Source organism: Rattus norvegicus, chromosome 2 (assembly GCF_036323735.1).
Source record: "Rattus norvegicus strain BN/NHsdMcwi chromosome 2, GRCr8, whole genome shotgun sequence".
NCBI classification, from domain to species: domain Eukaryota; kingdom Metazoa; phylum Chordata; class Mammalia; order Rodentia; family Muridae; genus Rattus; species Rattus norvegicus.
This window is the reverse complement of record NC_086020.1, coordinates 88,458,969-88,480,530: the sequence shown is the minus strand read 5'-3', so window position 1 is coordinate 88,480,530 and position 21,562 is coordinate 88,458,969. Positions and strand designations below refer to the sequence as shown.

The following is a 21,562-nucleotide window of genomic DNA, read 5'->3' as shown; positions in this document are numbered from 1 at the left end:
CCACAAAAAAGTCCACACAGGTGGAGGCTCTCTTTCTCTTTGGCCAGATGTTTACTTTTTATATTGATTGCATTATGTTTTATACAGCCCTGTTTAGGACAAACTCTAAAGCCATAATTTACTGACTGCTGCAAGTGGCAGGTGATTAATGTGCACTTGCTAACTGAATTCTTATAACCCTACCTGGTTGCGATTATTTTCATATCCCCCATGAGCAGCCAACAGCATATTGGAATGGTGGGTTACAAATCGATGATTAGATAGTTGTGTCAGTTTAGAATGTTGCATTACAGACAGTAGGCTAGGGAGATGTGTACGTACAGGACTCTAGCAGTCCTGTGAAGTGAATGGCTCTCAGTCTTCCTAAAACCTTAATACTCTAATGACTATGAAACTACCTACTTATGTCATTAATTATTGAATAAATCATTTATATTTCTTTGTAAACTATATTAACTATCTGTATTTAGAGTAAATCAAATGCTTTCTCATTTTGTTTTAAAATTTTGATCTGATTTATCTTAAAGACTTTTTATTATAATAATTGGAACATATTTTAGTAATTTTATATGATTTTTCCTGGTTATGTTATATATTTATAAATATGAATATGTGTATGTATATGTATATATGAATATGCATACATATATATGTATATTCACCCCACCTCCTGGGTTAGAAGGAGGTACATATCTTCCCTCTAAAAAGACATAAACACATAAGCACTGGTTTTATTTTTAAAATCCAGTGTTACTCTCTGGCAGCCAGTGAATGATGACAGCCTGGGAGGAATAAGTCCTCAGTACAATAGAGCTAGACAGTGACTGATTCACATGACACTATGAAGCCATCGCCATCATGAAAACCTGGCAGAAAGAAAATGCCTACAACCTATATAATTTGAAAAAGAAATGAATATGAAATATAATACCTGATACACTCTTGACGTCCAAAGGTGGGCAAGGGAGACTCCCTAGAGGGAGCCCGGCTCCCACTAAAATGAAGCACACATGATGAGGATTCCCATAGCTGCAACCAGAATTGGTGGGGTCTGAAGTCTTGAGAAGTGCTTAATCCAATTCTGTTCTTGTTCCGTGCACGATGGTAATGGAACATTATGCCTCACAGGAAATGGGAGACTCCTGGCAAATTATGCAGCTCTAGTGTCACAGATAGAAGGGACTATTTGTGAACTGCATTTTGTAATGGCCCTAGAAACCTAAAAGTGTGATTGAAGATTCTTTGTCAAAAATTTCCTTTGACGTCAACTTGAGTAGTCATGTATACAGAAGACCAGAGTTTTCTGAATCTTAGAATAAGAACATGGAGATCTACGTGTGCATCATCTCTGTGAGACGCTGGAGGAAATAAAGGCACATGATGATCCTGAGGACACTTAAAAAGTAGTCAGATGGTATTTTTCATTATACTAGCACATAGATTTTTAATATATGGGTGACGTGATGTCTAGGCGTCCCTACAGAAACACAAAAACAGTTCCCTTCTCATTTTGAATTCTAAATACTATGGCCTCAAGTCCACAATCGATTCAATACAAAAAACTTCTCAAAGTCAAAATAATAAAAACAAAGGGTTAGATGAAGAGACATGTTTAAATAAAAAATGCACCAAAGAACATTGAGAGGTGTGTCCCCGGGACGCCCAAGGTCCCTGGAAAGTCATAGAGCTACCTTCCTTTTTTATTTTTATTTTTTAAAAGTCATTTTCATTAATTTTTTTGTTTGGTTTAGGCATACCAAATACAAATCCTTTACCAGGAAAGGAAAGTTCTCATCTCCTTGGGAAGACGTTTTAAAAATCCAATTCCAAAGAGCAAAGCGATTTTTGAGAAATGTTGATTATAAGTCAACATGCAACCAGAAAGCTCAGTGCCTAGGGTTAATTTGTAGGGCAAGTGAGAAGCTGGAGGGATCCCTCGTGGCAAGGCCGGGTCGTCTTCCCGCAGCCAGGCAGCAGGGGGCCCCCCCGCTTCTCGCTCCGGACTCCGGGATCCCCGCTCCGGGCGCCTCCAGGACGCTCCCCGCCCAAGGTCAAACTCCGCAGCCGCGTGCATGCGGGCCGCGACCGGGTGGCCGGGTGGCCGGAGCCGCGCTGTGAGGGCTGTGCGGGCTGTGCGGGCGGGTGGCTAGGTCTGTGCTCACAATGGGGCTCGGGGTAGGGGTGCGGGCCCCGGAGGCAGCGCCGCGCCGGGACCAGCTGAAGAGCGCGCAGCTGCTGCAGCGGATCGGACGCAGAAGCGGAGAGCTGCCGGAGGGCGCCCCGCCCCAAGCAAGGTGCGGGGGCCCGGAGCACCGAGGCCTCCGCCTGTCACCTCTGCTTGTCACCTCCGTCCGCCACCTCCACCGTCTCCTCCCCTTGCTCAGGTCCACTCGGTCCCTCCCCTGGGCCGCCCAGAACACCAAGTTGGCGGGAGCCTATAAAAGCTGGACCGTGCGACCGGGACACATACTGCAAGACCACTAGACGGACGACAACTGCTTCTCTGCCCCAATCACCAGCGTGACTATGTCCCACCACTGGGGATACAGCAAGAGCAACGGTGAGTGCAGAGGCCGCGCGCTCCGGGCTGCGCGCTCCCGGTCTGGGCTCAGGCACCTGCCTCGCTCCGCAGATCCCGGAGCGCAGGTTGGATGCCGGGTCCCCGCTCTGGGATGTCCCTGGCTCCCGACTCAGAGCGCTGTCGAGGATCTGATCTCAAACTTGCCTGGTCCGGCACAGGGGCTGGGAGGGATAACCTAACGCAACACCCGAGAACAGTACCTGTGGTGACCACAGCTAGTCACCCAAGGCCAACCGAGGCAGAATCGGGCAAGAGTTATTACTAACATTTTAGTTGTGGGTCGCAAAAAAGTTAAGAGGAGCCCCTTGTCCCTTTCGTATCAGTATCAGCTGTACTATGGCTAGGATTATCAGCGTACTTTGTTGTGGCATCTTCTGGATTCCTTTTGAATCTAATTGCTCTGGCTCTAGAGTTTTCCACTCATCTCTCAACTTCCAGTGTTAGAGGGTCAGTCGTAGATATCTAGATGTCTTCCAGATCAAAGGCCTTGGGTACCTGAGGCCAGCTGAGGGAAAAGGAAGGTGCGCCTGGCTTGCAGTTAAAGTGTGTGGGCTTCCCAGCAAAGAAAATTCTAAAGGAGGTGTCAGAGCTTGAGTTTTGGACTATATGGCTTTTACTGTCACCTAGTGTGGCAGCACGAGGTTCTCGGACCTGGTATGCCTTAGAATATATATCCCAAACTCAGTCACAGGAGAATTTATATCCCCAGGCAGACCACATCGTTGTTTGTCAGTAGCTCTGCCCAGTTTTAGTCACTGAATCTGAGTAAAAAGACCTCAAAATTGTTAATGCTTGTCTGACATCTGTTAAGAAATTGATGTATATTGATTCTAATTTTCGTGCTGGCCTTATGAGGTAGACTTGCAATATTATTACCCCACCTTACAAATAAGGGGACAGAGGCACATTGTTTTCATAAATGTTAATTGAGTATCACCTTCGAAATTGGAACTGAGCTAACTGTATCTAGAGCTACTGATGGCTTTCAGTGGCTGGTGTCCCACATGGGTGACCTCACAGCTGTCTTCTCATCTCTAGGACCAGAGAACTGGCACAAGGAGTTCCCCATTGCCAATGGAGACCGACAGTCCCCTGTGGACATTGACACCGGGACTGCCCAGCATGACCCTTCCCTACAGCCTCTGCTCATATGTTACGATAAGGTTGCTTCCAAGAGCATTGTCAACAATGGCCATTCCTTCAACGTTGAGTTTGATGACTCCCAGGACTTTGCAGGTTAGTGTTTAGGAAACATCAGGCTTTCTAGCCAGTAGTCATTTCTCCGTCCTAATGGAAAATACAGGGACACGGGAGGCAGGTCCCTGCCACGACCGTTTGTGTCCAGAAACTAAGATGCCACTCTGATTTCTTTCATTGGTCCCAGAAGTAGGTTAATTACTGTGAACTATCCTCAGGGACTGTATTCTTCCTTGTCAGATTGTCAGATATGTAGGCCATCAGGCAAGGCGGGTCTTGAGCAATACAGAAACCAGGGAATTCACAAAACTTTTAAACTTTTAAGATTCTGTTTAAAACATTTGTCCTCCCAGACGATAGCTATTCTCAGTAGGTATGCCTTAATGTGTACTGCCTTCAAATCAGCAGTGCAGAAAGGGATTTTAATCTGAAGATTAAAAAGGTTGACGTTCCCAGTAAACACTGTACGTATTTGTCAGTGTCGGCATAGTGTGCATACATAAAGATATCAGAATCTCGTTCAAAAATTTATTCCACAAGTGAAGATTTTTCAGTTGTTTGGATATGCTTAGACAGTTACTGAAAAAAAAAATCCAATTACAGTAATTTATTTGTAATAGGGCCTCTTGACATGATGCTGGTGAATGCTTTTCTTTCTTTAGGAAAAGGAGTCCCTGTCCCATTTAGACACAGTGGCTGCCTTTACGGCCTGCTAGTTGATTTAATTGCCAGTGTCCTATTTTCCTGAATGTTTTCCTTTGAAGGTCATTGAATGAAATGGGGCTGTAAACACATTGTTTGCTGGTGGTTTGGAGTAAGGGGTATATTAGAGGAAAAAGACAAAGACAGAGGAAACAGCTTCTATTGCTGTCAGAGTTGGTGCTAATGACCATGCTAAATACCAGCTTGCTATCTAATGTTTAATTAAAGCATTATAATCAGGTTGGCCATTATATTTCAATATCGGCCGAGAAATCTCAAATACCTAAGAATCGACCATTGAAGAAAGGTGGGTTTATTGGGAGGTGAAGAAACACACATAATGCTACAGACACACATAGAAAAAGACATTCTGCAAAGAAGAGGAGAGACTCAAAAAGAAAAAAAAAAGCCTTTTCTCCAGGGCAGGGGGTTTCAAAGCCTGACAAGTCATTCAGGGTTGGTCAGTTTGAAGGAAGCTAGGACAATTGATTGGTCCAGAACTGTGTGTGACCAGAGCAGGCTTTGGAATGTGTTGAGCCTGCTGCTTCTGGGAGACCGAAGTCCTACAGAGCCTTTGTTTTAAGCTGCCAGGTTTTTTGTCTCAAGCCATGAGGGTGACAAAGAAGCTGGCCATCCTGGAAACTGACTACCTTTGCTACCTAGCCGGCCCCACCCCCCATCCCTGTCTGCCTAACAGGGAGTCTTTCTCCTAATAATATCATCATCACTAATATCAGTCAGGGTTCGTAAACTAAGGGTCACGAGGGCAGGTGAGCCAGATTCCTTTCCTGTGTCCTCAGAATCCAGCGTGTATTGAAAATATCTAAAAGAGAAGGATATAAAAATATAGGCTCTGACTGTAACTTTGATACAGGCAAAAAGAAACTGTTCAAGGAACTGGGGCTCTTGATTTGACATCCAAGAAGTCATTGAAATATTGTTGTAAGAATTCTCTGAGAGTCTGAGGCCCTAGCACTGGAGACAGACAGCATGGGCAAGGGCGGTTTGAAGAGAGGAATGGGGGCTCGGCTGGCACAAGTCAGGGTTCCAGAGCTTTTAGAGACTAGGGTAAAGGAGATGGTTTCCTAGCAGGAGACCGCAGCTAAGCCCTTGAATTTCCAGGCAGCCTCCAGGGAAGGAAGGGTGTGGGGAACAGGAAGTGTGGCTGCCAATACTTCTTTTGACTTAACTCCCTTCCCTGGTGGGAAATCCTGGATTTGAAAGTCAATTAGCTAGAGATTCACATACAATCAGTTGGGTGACTATCAATATCTGTGAGAAGGAAAGGCTGTCACTTTGGTACTTGTAAAAATTATGTGGTCTTAGAAACTGTAGAAACATGGAGGAGGCTTGGTAATCCACATGATACTTCTGTAAAGGCTTTCCAGAGCAAATAAGGTTCATTCAGAGAAATAAAGGGTTTGGGTGTTTTGGAAGAGACTCCAGCAAAGGGCTTTAGGAAGCTCCAGGGGATTAAAGAGAGCACAGGATGTGTGTCTGTGTGCCCTAGATAGCAACAAGGTCTAGGAAAAACAAGGGTCAGCAAAGATTATAGTTCTCCTTTGCCCATGAAAGACTCCTTTGTAATTTGGCTAGTGTCTCCTATCTCTTTCAGTTACTCTGGTTAAACAAGAATCTAGAATGTATTAAAATATTGATATAAAAGGAAAAACCCACTTACAGACTATGTTAAATAGTAATATGTCACATGGAAATATGCTACTTAAATTTTCTTTTTTTTTTTTTTTAAGATTCTTAGATTCTCAAAGGTTTAACAAATGGAAGTGATACTGTAGTCAGCCCACAACAGGAAGGAAGAGACAAAGGGAGAAAGAAACAAGGAAGGCAGGAAGAAGGAAGGAAAGAATGGCTTGCTTAGGCTTGTCCTTTGCAACACTACTTTCTAACTATCAGTGTTTAAAACAAGAATACAAGTAAAAATCTTCAAATGATAAATATTATCGATCGTCGGTTGTATGTACCGTGTTTTAAAAAGTCAACGTAATTTTTCTTTACACTTAAAGTCTAAAAATAATTTATTTTGGACACTTGGTATTTTATTTAGAAAGTTAGCATTTTAACAATGCTTTGTTGAGTTATTTTTGTCCATTTGTTTTAGTATTTTTTGAATTTTTCAAATTTTTCCTTTCTGTATTTAAATGCATCCATCATCGCACACACACACACACACACACACACACACACACACACACACACCCCGCCCTACTCCCCACCTCAGCACGGAGATCTCAGCCTTCTAGAGTTTATCTTGAAGTGAGGCCTTGCAATGTGTTCTGAATGTTATCTTACACCCAGGCTTAAGTACCTGGTGTCAGACACTGAGCTAACTGGGTTTGATGTTGTGTTTATTTACTTGGAGGTAATTCTTTTAAAACAAGGAATTAACAAGTTTTAGACTGGAAGCTCACACTAAAATTGTCAACATTCCTTTAAAGCCAATAATCTTAAATTAATGAAAAATTGCTAATACGTTCTTTTAAAAAGTATTATTAAGAAATAACCTTCTCTGCTTGAGATTTTTTTTTTTTTGACAGCTTTTTCTGGTACAAAAGGAGTCAAAGCATTAACCACTCCTAACTTATTAACTCTTGCTGATGTGTTTCCAACTCTCTCTGCTTCATTATAAAGTTAGGGAGGAATTAGGAGAGCAATGTCAGAATTCTTGGGTCAGCACCCACTGTTCATCTCAGTTAACTCTCCTTTTAAAAACTGAAACAGTGCTTATTTGTTTATGTTCCTCCAAGAAGAAAGAAAGAGGCCTAGTGACCCTCATTTGCCTTTGAAGCTGACCATTGTGTGGATAACATAATGGGGCTTTGTACCTGGGTTCTGTTGACTTTCCAGGGACTTAATTTTGAAGCTGTAAACTTACCGTTCACAAGTGATACTAAGCAACCAATGGAGGGTTTCCGTGTGCAGAGTTAGTGATGTCAGAATAACTATTAATACCTAGGACACTGACCAGAGTTTCCTGAATGCTATGAGTAGTGAAACTTACTCCCAAAAGGTGTCAAGCTTAAACTTATGTAATCCCTAAATAAGTTCAGCTAAAACTGCTGTACACTGTTGATTGTTAACTGGTTAGAAGAAACGGAACATGAAGAACCCCTCTCAGATTTGTTTGCATGACTATAGTTCTAGGATTATTGACTGCTGTTAATGCAAAAGTATGCATAATCTAATTAGTAGTAAAGATTGCAAGCATGAATTTTAGATTTGCAGAGTATTTGTAGAGAAAATGTTTTAGCTATTAACATTTTCATCTTATCTGTGGAAAGGATTTATTTGTCTGAAAGGGAATTGTTAAAATTGTAATTTGGGAATTAAGGGAGAATACTTACCCCAACGGTCTTTAGCTTGTTGTTCAAATACATCTTAATTATCAGTAGTGACCAAGAAGAAAAATAGTGAGCAATGGTACATTTTCAGTGATTTTTATATGGGTTTCTAATTTATTTCACTACTGTAAAAATCTCCTTTCTTAATGAAAATACAGCTTAATAATTTAAGTATCCAGTATAAGAAGGCATTATTATATAGTGTTATATGGTATTTATATTGTGTTTAACTGATGATAGATTACAAAGTTAAAATTGGGACAAGTTTTGATATGGAATTTAAATTGAAATTTGAAAGTTCTCGTTCTATATCTGCCACCTGGTGGAACATGTTTCTATGGCACACTGAGAACACGGAATCTGTAGAACGCCTGCCCACCACCAATGTCTGCATTTTTATAGAGGATAAGCACACAGTCAGTAATTTCTACTACACTGAAAATATAATTTTGCATGAGAAAAACCGACTTCGTTATAAACCAAGACAGTTTTAAAATGGTATTTAATAACTCAGAATGAATAAATGTATCTTGGAATATAGTGTAAGCTAAATTTAATCAAAGTGTGGTAATTTTTATTTCTTAGACAAAGTAATACATGTTGCATCTATCTGAGATAAAAGAACTGTATGATTATAGCAATGTTTTCCAAGCATGAAATCAACTCCATGCTCACAATTTTCTGAAACCCAAATTTCTGCTCTCTGTAGCAACTCAGTTCTAAGAATTTAATAACTTTTTTTCTAATTACAATGGCCTTCTAATCTGCATAGTAACAGTTATATTTTAATGTGAGCTAAGACAGCTGTCTAGTGTTAAAAATTACCACGGGGTATGTTAGATCATTGAATCGTTTCTTTTGGTGTCACAAATAAAATAAAGGTATATGTGGACTCAAAACATATTTGTGCTTAAAATATCTGCTAAAACAATTGAAAGACGATGGAACTTCAAGGTCTGAAAGGAGGGAATAAGAACTAGTGGGACTGTTTGTTTACTTGACAATGTGAGATGCTAGTTTGATTCTCTTCTCTGGAAAAGCAGACACTCTTACACTGGTGATGTCTGATGCTTAGGGTAGGTTCACTGAACTGGATTTGGCCCATGGCAGAGCTAATGACTCTATACATGGCATTTTCTGTATATGATCGGTCAATTGGTCGTGAGCTTTGAGGCAGTAACGTAAAGAATTTTTTTCCCTACTACTAAGTTGCTTTATAAAGATGATTTCATTGTTACGCAGGTATTATTAAGAAAATTGTTCTTTCGCTTCTGAAAAAAAGAAACAAACAAAACTCCAAATAGACTAGTATAGGAAGCTGGCCTTAATTTTTTTTCTTTGCTGGCTCATCAGATAAACACAGATAGATAGTAGCTTCTGGTCTTTAAGGGACTTGTTCTCTGTATAGTATATACAAGGTCATATTTCTTCATGTATGTGTAATATGATACCATTTATGATTCATTCTTCTTGTTTCCTCTTGGCTTGTTGGAAGAGTCTGCATCCAGTGATTGTATAGGTGCTGTGGAAAGGCTACACTGCATGTCTCAGCCAGATTTCATCCTTTACTTTGAATAGATTAATAGGCCATGCTACTGACTAAACATATTTGAGTGAAATGAAGCAAATAAAGTTTATTGTAGAGACTCTGTCTTATGTTTTACAAAGCCACCATGGAGTTAAGCTCATTGTTTTATAGAACTATAGTCTAAGGACAAAAAAATGTACCCAAGTAACAGATGCTTTTATCTCAGTCCTGAGAAAATAAGTGAGCAGAACTGAGTGACTTCTGAGAACATTTGACTATATTGTTTAAATATCATAGATACATGCGAGTAAGCAAAAGTTTTAGTTGTTTACTTCTATTATAATCCTCTTCCAAGTCATACTGGTCAAGTACCTATGAATGGAGGAATTGAAGCATGTGGCCTCTATGATGATTTAGTAAAGCCTTCCTAATTCCAGGAGAGAGAATCCAGTATAGTTCCTGTACTTAGATTTTAGTTTGTAGAAGACAAAGCACCTAAAACATACAGATGCTAGAGATGATACAGATGATTATTAGTGAAATAAATAACTGGGTGCACATATTTTACAGGTTAGGAAGGCCTAGAGGTTTGATACAAGTTTTCAGGTGACAGAGCCAGTTAGCATAAGTATAGTTAAATTTATAATATTTACGGTGTTTAACTGGCAGGAAGTCAGGACAATCTTTGGGCCAAATAGAAAACAGGTCCTTGGGTTCATAGATTGATCATTCTACTAGTCCTTTTACTAATTGTAAACCTTCTCTCTCTGGATCTTTATCTATAGGAGACATACCAGTGATAAAGCCCAGCCATGATGGACAAGGCATCTGTCTTCTACCAGCTAGCACATAGGAAAATAAAACAGTTGAAATAGCTTTAGTTGGCACTATATTAAGTCTGTCTGGTTTTAATTTCTGTGTGTATGTGTGCGTGAGTGCATGTGTGTATGTTATGTATAAAGAGACATTACATGCACACATTATAATTCTAGTGCTGAAAGAGGGACCCCTCAGTGGCTCCTACAGATTGATCCAGTTTCACTTTCACTGGGGCTCATCTGATGGCCAGGGCTCTGAGCACACCGTGAACAAAAAAAAATATGCTGCAGAGGTAAGATCATCTCTTGTTTACAGGGAAAATCCATTTTTAGTATTAATTTTCAAAGTTTTTTTGTAAGTCCATCCCGTACTGAGTAAACAAACTCTCTGCGAAGGATCTTCCATCGTTTCTTAGGTGTTTGTCACCATCCAGTTAAGGCTGTAAGAATAGCATTGAGTTTATTTTACTATAAATTCATAAATAAAATCTGCCCTTTCTAAAAATTCTACATGTCCTTGTCTTAGCAGTGCTCTTGAAGTGATGTGTATAACCAGTATAACCAGTATAGAATTAAATGAAGTTTTGCTTAAAATTATCCACATTTTATCTGTAATAACCTTTACCTATAAAGGAAAGAGTAGTCATTAGGTAAGATCTGGTGGCTTTTATCCTGTGAATCATTTACTGTGGTTTTGTCTCCCATGACTTTAGCTTCACTTGGTTCACTGGAACACCAAATATGGGGATTTTGGAAAAGCTGTGCAGCACCCAGATGGACTGGCTGTTTTAGGTATTTTTTTGAAGGTTAGTTAATTGCCTAAACCCTTGGTTTTTTTTTTTTTTTTTGGTTGATTTTTGTTTTGTTTTGTTTTGTTTTTGTTAAGGTGATTGACTAGACAGAATGTTTATAACAGGAAGAACATTCTACAAAAAATCTGAGGAAATGCTTCTGGTATTTAAGTATTTTCAGGTTTAATTCTCCCTTCATCATTCTATGCCTTCCTTATGAATATGTGAGAGACATTTTGGGGTATGTCACTTAGAAATCGGTTAGATATTAATGTGAAGAATAGACAAGGTTAAACTGAAGATGGCTGATAGGATATAATTTGTTTAAATTGAACCTTCAGTGAAGATTATTACTCTGTTTTTTTGGGATAGACAATGCCAAATTGAAATTGAGTCCTGATGGGGTGGTTCTAACACAGGACTTCATCACTGGCAAAAATTTCAGAAACTATGGGATCTGAGTTGAGCTGCCCCTAGCAAGTTGTAAAGGGGAGTGTAGAACACTGTGGGGTGGACATTCGAGTATCTCATGCTGAAATGGAAGCTTCAGAGCTCCTTAAGTCATCCAAAGGCAGCGGAAAGAGAAACGTGATAAAAGTGCTCGTGCTCGGGATATAATCCTGAGAAACAGCTAGTGTGGGGCTTCCCAGCACTTGGGCCATGGTTACTAATGATTGAAAAGAAACAGGAGTCAAGAGACTGCTAGAAAGGCCTGGGGGGTGGGGGGGGTGGGGACAGGGAGAGAGTGTATGTAGTAGGGTAGACAAGAGCGTGAGCTCCTCAAAGGCATCCACTGAGGTAAGATGTTTTTCTTTGAGCTTAGCAGTTGGTGGTGATAGGGTGATAGCAAGCTAATTCAGGGAAATGAGTTACAGAGTCAGAAGCTGAGGTGGGTTAAGGATTCAGTGACAGCTGCCAAAACAGGTGTTGTCAGTGTTTACAAGTCACAGATGTCTAGGGGTAGATTTTACTTGTTCTTCTTTGAGCAATTTTTGATAGTGTTGGAAGGGTTAGGGGGTTTGTGGCGGGGATACTGGGAAGAGAGATAACATTTGAAATGTAAATACATAAAATAACCAATAAAAACAAAAACAAAAAACCCAAAATTGTTGTGGTACCTGTTGACTCATAAGGCCTTATAACCCCTGCTTTTCTGCAGATTGGACCTGCCTCACAAGGCCTTCAGAAAATCACTGAAGCACTGCATTCCATTAAAACAAAGGTAACTCATTCAATATCTTGATTTTAAAAACTTCCTTTGATCAGACTTATTGATGACATAGTATTTGGGTGAACAGTTTACTGAAGTAAATAATTGCTTATATATAATGATTTTTTTCCTGCAGAGTAGGCTCTAATTCTGGTAAATAGTGTGGTTTATAATGATTTACTATTAGAAGCATACATATGCAAGAACCAGAGAACATCAAAGAGTCAGAAAACTCCTCTGAACAAACCACCCTATGATTCATGTAGAAAGTGCTGTGAGAAGCTTGCTATGTTGTGATCACGATGCTAACTAACCCAAGAGATCCGGAGATGTGTGGGATGGACAAAGGCCTGCTCCATGGAAACTCATATTCCATGACCTGAGTTCATCCATCCTGGACTTAAATCCTCTGTGTAGCACTAACGTGGTGAGGCTTTTGAGCATCCACTTGCAATGACTGGTCACATGGCAGGCTGGCTCCCAAGGCTCATCTTCAAGCTGACGTAGCAGCCAGCTTACTAAATGTAAATCTTTCCTCTTAAACTTGTGGTAAACATCCTGGTGCGTCGCTCTTTACAATTTTTGTGACTTCTGACAGCAAGGGGAGTGGGAAAGAACTCAGGTTTTGCTGTTGTTGCTGTTGCTGTTGTTACAGAGCTGGTCATTGGAAGTTTAACCAAACTCAACACAAATAGGCAACACAAATTAGATTTGTTTTTGTTTTTTGTTTTATCTCCTCCTTTTCTTTTAGGGAGGTCACAAGAGTGGGCTGTGGACCTGGAAAGATTGGGAAGTGAAATTGACTGGGTTATATTATATGGAATTCCAAAACAAGCAATAAAAATATTGTGTTGAATACTAAAAAAAAAAAAAAGTAAATCTTTGCACCTATCATTCCCCTCATTGAATCACATGTGATAACCCTGATGCATTTTCCTTATGGTCCTGTTCTTGCTCCTGATTGCTAATTATCTCTAGTTCCCTTTATTTATTCTTATACTGCTTCGTCTCACAGTGACCTTCTAAAGAAAACACTGGTGTGAAATCTCACATTTCCACCCACAGTTACTGCTTTGAAAGTGCCATGTCCAGAGCTGAACAGTGTGCTTTAATTCTAATGGATCTGTGAAATGTCATTGCAAAATTATCACCTTATTGTCAAAGATCCTATATTTCTGTTATTGCAACCTAATTATATTTACCATTTTAGTGGTAACAATATGGCTTAAGATGCCAGATGTAATCAGTTAAGGGCACTGAAAAACCTAAGGAACTGTTTGGATGACAAGATGAAACATAATATGTAATTTTTCATGCTCTCACTTGCCAATCTATGTGTCCAAACAAAATGTCTAGTGCTGGTTCTCTTCATTTTGTTTGTCAGTAGACTAGAAACCCCTGCACAAAAGTCTTGCAGTAAGAGGAGACTAGACTTGTGAATGATAATCTTTCCTAGTGCAGATCTAGTGCTGACTGTTTTCCATGCATTTGGTCTGCAGGGGAAACGTGCAGCCTTTGCTAACTTTGATCCTTGCTCCCTTCTTCCTGGAAACTTGGACTACTGGACATATCCTGGCTCTCTGACCACTCCGCCCCTGCTGGAATGTGTGACCTGGATAGTGCTCAAGGAACCCATTACTGTCAGCAGTGAGCAGGTTGGTTTTCTAGGGAGAGTTTTCTTTCAGTGGAGGCAGAAAAGCTGCTCTTCGCAGTCAGGTCTGGGATTTAATCCTCCTGTGATGTCTTACCCTGTGGCTGGTGTCACAGAGTGCTTGGCAGTTAGTAAAGATTTGCTGGTATTCGTCAACACCTTCGGCAGTACTCAGATAGGTTCCTAATCTGTGAAAGTGTTGGTTATTGTGAGGATTATATGAGAATGATATCTGCTTATTAGCTTGTTCTTTTTTTAACAGGCAGGAGGAAATAGAAGCTTTGAAAAATGAGATTTCATGTTGAAAGTCACATAGATGTCAGTGATAAGTCCCAGCCTCCTGCTCACTGACATAAGAATTTAGCTGTCACTTGTGAGTGTGAGATGTACTTCTGAATCCTGACAGTCCTCCTGACACTCTGAGCATAAAGCTGAAATGTGGGAAATGGACATTTCTCGAGAATGACAAAAGGCAGATAGATCCCAGTAATATAAAAGACAGTTTTCAGTGACAATTATTTGAGTATCTGTGTAACTTAAACCTGGAACTTTTTGGAATCATGAGCATTCAGACCTGTAAAATGCAAGAAAGTTCACATTGCCAGAGTTTATTTCACTGTCTGGAATTTGCTGATAAAAACTGTAAGCACCGGAAAATGGAAGTGCATTCCATGAAGTTCCTTGGGCAGCACCAGGTGTGGCTGGCAACATATTTTCTTTTCTGTGCTCTCTGTTAGAATATTGATGTGTTGATCATAAAATTAATTCATACTTGTTCTTTGAGGAAATCAATATACAACTAGAAGCTCACATGTAGTGTAGTCAAAGTGGGCCACAAAACAGTATGTTTGCCTGGTATGTGGCTTGAAAATTAAACCGGGAGTTTTAACAGTTGAGCAAGCAGCATGAAGTAGCACAAGGAAAAGATTAAAATGCCACTTCTTGTTGTAGACGTGGTGCTTGAGATATGGTGCAAAATATCAGCATTCCTTTGATGTCTCCACTAAGAACAGCTCAGATATTTCAAAGTCTCCTATCAATAGCTCCTTTGATAGGTAGACTTATTGTCTGTACACACTCTAGACCAAATACAGATAGAAAGCTATAGGCAATGAATTTGCCCTTTATCTTAGAAAATAGTGTGAAACTACACATATGAATTGCGTGTTATGGTGCACAGGATCTGGAGGTCTTCTGTATAGCTCAGAGTCACAGCTCTGGTTCTTCTTTTGAGATTCTGTTTGTTTTGCTATGCTTCTTGGCTCTGTTCAAGCTAGGTGGTTGAAAATACTCTTGAGTGTCACATCCAGGCACTCCCACCTCTGAGGCACCTTCCACTGATTCCCCAGGAACACAGAAGCCTTGTTCTAAAGATCAGCGATGCTCAACAAATCTTCCCCTCATGCTGACTAGCATTTTGCTCCTTGCCCATTTCTAAGTCAGATTTCAGCAAGAGACAGTGTTAGCATGAAAAATTAAAACTTATTACAGTTGTCTATTGTGATGTACTTTGTCTTCTCTGGGACAGCAAACTGATATTAGTTTAAGAGAAAGTATGAGTGCTAGGAGTGGTTGGTTGATATACAGGATAAACAATCTGTTGTATTCTGATACCTTACTTTTCTATACACAGCCTTGTCTCTGATCCTAAACTGATGAGTTATGTTATTGACATTTGAATATAATGTGAGTCATGGAAAGGGACCATAATGGAGCTATCTATATCAACTGATCAAAATGTTTTAGGACTGGGAAGTGGCTCAGTCAATCTTCAAAGTACTTATCTTAGAAATACTAGGACATGGGTTCAAACTCCAGACATCATGTGACAACACTGGGTATATTCATGTTAATTTGTAATCCCAATGTTAGGAGAGTGAGGACTGATGGATTCTTAGAGCCCACAAGCTAGCCAGCCCCCCCTAGGCAAGCTCTAGGCCAATGAAAGACCTTCTCTGAAAAAGCAAATGGCCCCAGCACTTACTGAACAGTATTTGAGGCTGATCACTGGCTTCCAAGTGCATGTGCACCCACATGTGCACATATATCCACAAACACATGAGCACACACACACACACACACACACACACACACACACACAGAGAGAGAGAGAGAGACAGAGACAGAGACAGAGACAGAGACAGAGACAGACAGAGACAGACACAGAGACAGACACAGAGAGAGAGACAGAGAGAGAGACAGAAAGAGAGAGAGAGAGATCCGTTGAGTGTTACAGCAGAACTTTTCACATTTGAATCTGCCCATGTCTATGTTGAGCCAGGACACCAGAACTGGCTCAAAGGAAAATAAAACACAGCCAGTTCATGGGTTCAGCTGTCTCAGAACCCCAATGCAACCTGAAGGTCTAAATGTCTAAATGTGAGATCAGTATTTCATTCTTCCTGGGAGCAGGAAAGCCTGCTCCTTTACCCAACCCAACACTTGATGTACTTTGTCTTCTCTGGGATAGAAAACAAAACCTTAATATGTATTTAAAATTATACATTGCTTTACATGTCATAGGTATTTACAGATTTTTATTCAACTTAAAAGGAAAGCAAGAAAAGCAAGCTCATGAAAATTTTTATTTAAAGAAAGACCTTTTTGTATATTATACGTAAACAGATTTCTCACGTAGGGGTTGCATTTAGTTGGTAATTTTTTTTAATTTTCATTTCTTTTTCTTTTCCTTTCTTGTCTGCCTTTGCCTCCCAAGTGCTGGGATCAAAGGTGTGCACCACCACCATCCAGTTTTGGAGGCTGAATTTAAATTGAAACTTAATTTTTTAAAACTCTATTTATTTAATTTTTTAAAACTCTTTATTTATTTGTATATGAATACACTGTTGCTGACTTCAGACACACCAGAAGAGGGTATCGGATCCTGTTACAGATGGTTGTGAGTCACCATGTCGTTGCTGGGAATTGAATTCAGGACCTCTGGAAGAGCAGGCAGTGCTCTTAACCGCTGAGCCATCTCTCCAGCCTGAAACTAACTTTGTAAAATTACATTATGTTTTTAGATGTCTCATTTCCGTAAACTGAACTTCAATTCGGAGGGGGAGGCTGAAGAACTGATGGTGGACAACTGGCGTCCAGCTCAGCCGCTGAAGAACAGAAAGATCAAGGCGTCCTTTAAATAAAATGACCCTGCAGCTGGGGTCCAAAAAGCACAAGTGTGGCTGCCTCTCTGTAGCTAAGCACAGTTCCGCCTTGGTGATTCAGATCCCGACTTTGCATCTGATATTGTAGGCCTTTTTACCTCTCACCCATTGTGCTTACTAATAAAATGTGAAAAGGAAGACCCAGGTGTCTCATGTGGTGGTAGCATGGTGGCAGGCTGGTGGTTGACTTAGGGCATCCTTTCTCAGCCACAACAATGCAATGCAAAGAACAGATATGGCCTCTTGCTTCTTCACAGCCATAGAATAATGAGTACTCAGGCCTGTTTATTAAAATGCTATTTTTAAAACCATATAAGGTAGAATGATTGATTACAAATCCACATCATGAGACAAACTGAGGCAATTTAGGCAAATCAGGTAAAACAGTCATAGTTTTATGGTTATTAATTAGATGAATGTTCACTATTCCAAGATCTTATATTAAAGAAAAACTTTTAAAAAGCTTATATATTTGTAGCAAAGTTATTCTTAAATATGAATTATGTTGTAACTTAGTGACTTTTGATTTCTAGAGGTGTAAATGAAGATGTAAAAATTGATATAGTTGTGATACAGAGTATATTTCCCTTCAGATAACTTACCATAACCTAATGGATAATGTATTTTAGATATATTCTCTAATAAAATTCAGAACTCTATTTTGGGTTCCTTATTGTCTGCGCCACAGGGACAGAAATGGGTGAACAAATGACTGCCTACTGGGTTCATATCAATTCATTATATATAGTCAGCCATTAAAATTGAAGCAAATCCCCGAGCACTGGTGTGATCCTTTGAGAGTCCTATGAAACTCGTCCAGAGAGTCAGAACTGATGGTGCCACAAAGGGAGAAGCTTCTTCCCTCAAATGCACCCCCATAACATTTTTCCTTCTCACATGCCCAAAGTCATGGGAGAGAGATCAACTAACCACAGACTCAAGATCTCTGCAATTGTGAGCGAAGCAAACATTTCTTCTTTTAAAGTTGCATGTCAGACGTTTTGTATATAAGGCTAATTACCATGTAGCTTCATTGCTTTTTATTAAGTAAGCTGTTCATTTTATAGAGCAAGACAAAAGTGAGCTGATGGTTCTGGAACTGAAAAATCCATTTTTCACAAATAGAAAACTACACAATTTCCTTTCTAGACCCTGCCATGCTGGCTTCTGGCTGCAAATTGCTCCTCCTGCCCACGATTAAGGGATTTTCTGTAGAGCACCAGGGTGTGACATCAGTAAGTAAGGACTTACCTCAGACATTAGAGAAGACTAGGAAGGATTGGGAGTAGAAGGCATTTTTCCTGACAGAGGCTCAAGATTACATATGAAAAAAGTTTTACACAGTTCAGGCAGCCTCGCACACTGTAGGCAAGGCCAGAGATGTTGAGAGAGTTTCCCATCCACATCTATCTTTGATAAAAAGGTTGCTTCTTAGAGAAGATATGGATCCCAGTTCTTAGTACATAGTTTTGGATTGTTTGACAGAAAGCACTGCCTTCCAAGAAAGACTGTCTAGTCTTTGTTTCCACAGTCACTGGATCTCTCTTCATCTCCCACATTCCCACTTCCTAAAAACTTTGAAGTCTGTATGCATTATGACCCAAAGTCAACCTTTAGAAACGTCATTTGTGCCACAGACCTAAACACTGGATACATGGAGAATGCCAAACAATTGTATACACACACACACACACACACACACACACACACACACACACACACACAGTGTGCTGGCAAAATGTACGTTCGTTGACATGTAAGATTTTATATAGTATATGATCTATTGGTGACAACTGGTTTTTTCAAGGTACAATGTAGTATGATTTACTGTTGTGTCCATAACCCTTCCTAGTCATATTCTACAAATATTATGTGTATTTTAAAACAGAGCAGAATGGGCCAGAGATATCAGAAAGTAGTATTCATTTACCCGACCCGTGCGCAATTATTTTTGGTCCAAATTTCACTCGCCAACAGCCTCTTTTCTCCTCAAGATCTCTGAATCTACCTTTAATATCATACTTAGAGCTTTGTCTTGGTCTCATTTTTATCTACTTGTAAACACATAGCCATTTTTTTACTTCCACCTCTAGCTACATCTCATCTATGTATACAACTATGTGTACTCAAACTTACATGCTATTGCACACTTATATCATGCAAGAGCACATGCATACATATACACATGTGTATGTAGAGTCCATCATCAAAGCAAGCTATGGAAGTTCTTATGCTTTCAGATCAAGACTATTCATCATGATGATAGCTAGAGAGTTATACCTATTTTTCTTGTTATTGATGATTTAAAATTATTTTCCCATACATCTATGATTTGTCATATACCAAATACAATTAAATAAAAATTATTCAATTTTAGAGATAAAGCTTTGTTGCCATAGAATTAGTGTTCATATTCTCTCCATTGTACCTCCTACAGGGTGACAGGCCCATGTGTCGTGCTCCAATTGTATCAAATCATTACACCCAACCCATTTCTAAGCATCTGGCTTTAGCCACCAAAATAAAATACCAAGCTTGTCTGAACATCTTGACAAAGGAGATTTGAGAATATGACCAGACTAGTTGGGGATTTAGCTCAGTGGTAGAGCGCTTGCCTAGCAAGCGCAAGGCCCTGGGTTCGGTCCTCAGCTCTGAAAAGAAAAAAAAAAAATGACCAGACTAAGCCCAGAAGAAAAATATTCAAATAGACACCTCAAGGATTGTTGAGTACATAGATTTTTTTTTAGAGAATTTATTTTTGAAATTATAATTATATTATTTCTCCCATCCCTTACCTCTTTCCAAATCCTTCCGTCTATACTCCCTTTTACTCTCTTTCAAAATTGTGTTCTCTTTTAATTGTTGTGTGTGTGTGTGTATGTGTGTATCTGTATGTCTGTGTGTGTGTATAAGTATGTATGTGTGTATGTATTTCTAAATACATAAATATAACCTTTTCAGTCTTTATAATGTTACCTGTAGATCCTTAAGTGAGGTTCACATGAGCTTTTACCTGTCTGACCTGTGTGTGTCAGTTTTTATGAGATTGGTTCGGACAGGCTGCAATGCTGGGATCCTGGGCTCTATGATTACTTACTGTGTGACTAGAAAAGATATTAGACTGTCTGGGGCTTCAGTTTGCCCACCCCCTAAGGGAATGTAGTAAGGAATTCTCATGAAAGTTGGCTTGAGGATGTAAAAAGGCAATCTGAGTAAAACTCTTAATTGTATTTTATCGTTTGATTCACTGTACATTCTGATTGAAGCCCCCCTCCGTCATCTCCTCCCAGTCCTACTCTTATACCCCTCTCCTATTCCCCCATCTCTCTAGTCTCAGATGCTCCCCCCCCCCGTGGGTATCTACTCACCCTGAAACATTTAGTCATAGCAGGACTAGGCACATCTCTCCCTGAGGCCAGGCAAGGCAGCCCAGCTGTGGGATAGGGAACCAAAAGCAGGCAACAAAGTCAAAGACAGCCCCAACTCTAATTGTTACGGAAGTCACATGAAGAATAAGCTGTACATCTACCACATATGTATAGGGGCCTCAGACCAGCCAAGGCCTGGTTGGTGGTTCAGTTTCTGTGAGCCTCCCTGGGCCCAGGTTAGATTACTCTGTAAGTTTTTTGTGGTGTCCTTGAGCCCTCTGGCTCCCTCAATCCTTTACCCTACTCTTTCACAGAACTCCCTGAACTCTGCTTATGTTTGGCTGTGGGTGTCTGCATCTGCTTCCATCAGCTGCAGTGGAGGGAGGGGGACCACCATCCCACAAAATTCTGCCCAAAATTTGTCCTGCCTACAAGTAGTTCAGGGATAAAACAATGGAACCAAGATGGAGGGAATGGCCAAGCAATGACCATCTCAGGAGAGAGCCAACCCCTGACACTATTAATAATACTCTGCTATGCTTGTAAACAGGAGCCTACCATAACTGTCTTCCGAGAGGTTTCATCCAGCAGCTGAGTAAAACTCTTAAATCACGTCTTTTTCACAGGAAGTGATCAGTAAATGCATTAATGTTTGAAGCAAATTCATCGACTCATGATGTAGGAAGTGGATTTTTTTTCCAGACTTTTGGAAATGAATAACCAAATAAGGAAATACATAGTTGATTTTACCATCCAACAGACCTTGACATGTGGTGAGCCTGTGGAATGCCTGATGCCTCTGGGAATAACTTGGGGGAAAATTCACAACGACAGCTCCTGACTCCAAGAGATACACTATTCATTAACTATCTGGCAGTACCTGACATAAGATTGTTAAGACAGAAGAGTCTATCTCTCTCAGTGTGAACATAAGCATGTTTGTCCAGATGGTCTCAAGCATTTTAGCTTGGATTCCTTTCTCTCTTTCTTTCTTCCTTCCTTCCTTCCTTCCTTCCTTCCTTCCTTTCTTTCTTTCTTTCTTTCTTTCTTTTGCTTAATATTTTAGTTGGTTTTGATGAGTAATTGCAAAATAGTCAAAAAAGTCTTTTGTTTACAATGCGTTGTTTTAAATGCCATTGCCTTTATAATAATTAATTTTACATCTATCATTTAAATTTTAATTTTTATAATCA

General features: G+C 40.0%; 1 protein-coding gene across 1 annotated transcript; it reads left to right on the top strand.

Moving 5' to 3' along the window:
* The first annotated feature begins 2,518 nt into the window (after window positions 1–2,518).
* Car2 (carbonic anhydrase 2) lies at window positions 2,519–17,648 on the top strand. Its single transcript, NM_019291.1, is given in 7 exon segments — window positions 2,519–2,560; window positions 3,620–3,817; window positions 10,360–10,478; window positions 10,899–10,991; window positions 12,136–12,198; window positions 13,686–13,841; window positions 16,861–17,648. Coding segments are annotated over 7 exon segments (783 nt in total). The 5' UTR covers window positions 2,519–2,526; the 3' UTR covers window positions 16,981–17,648.
* Window positions 17,649–21,562: the final 3,914 nt, after the last annotated feature.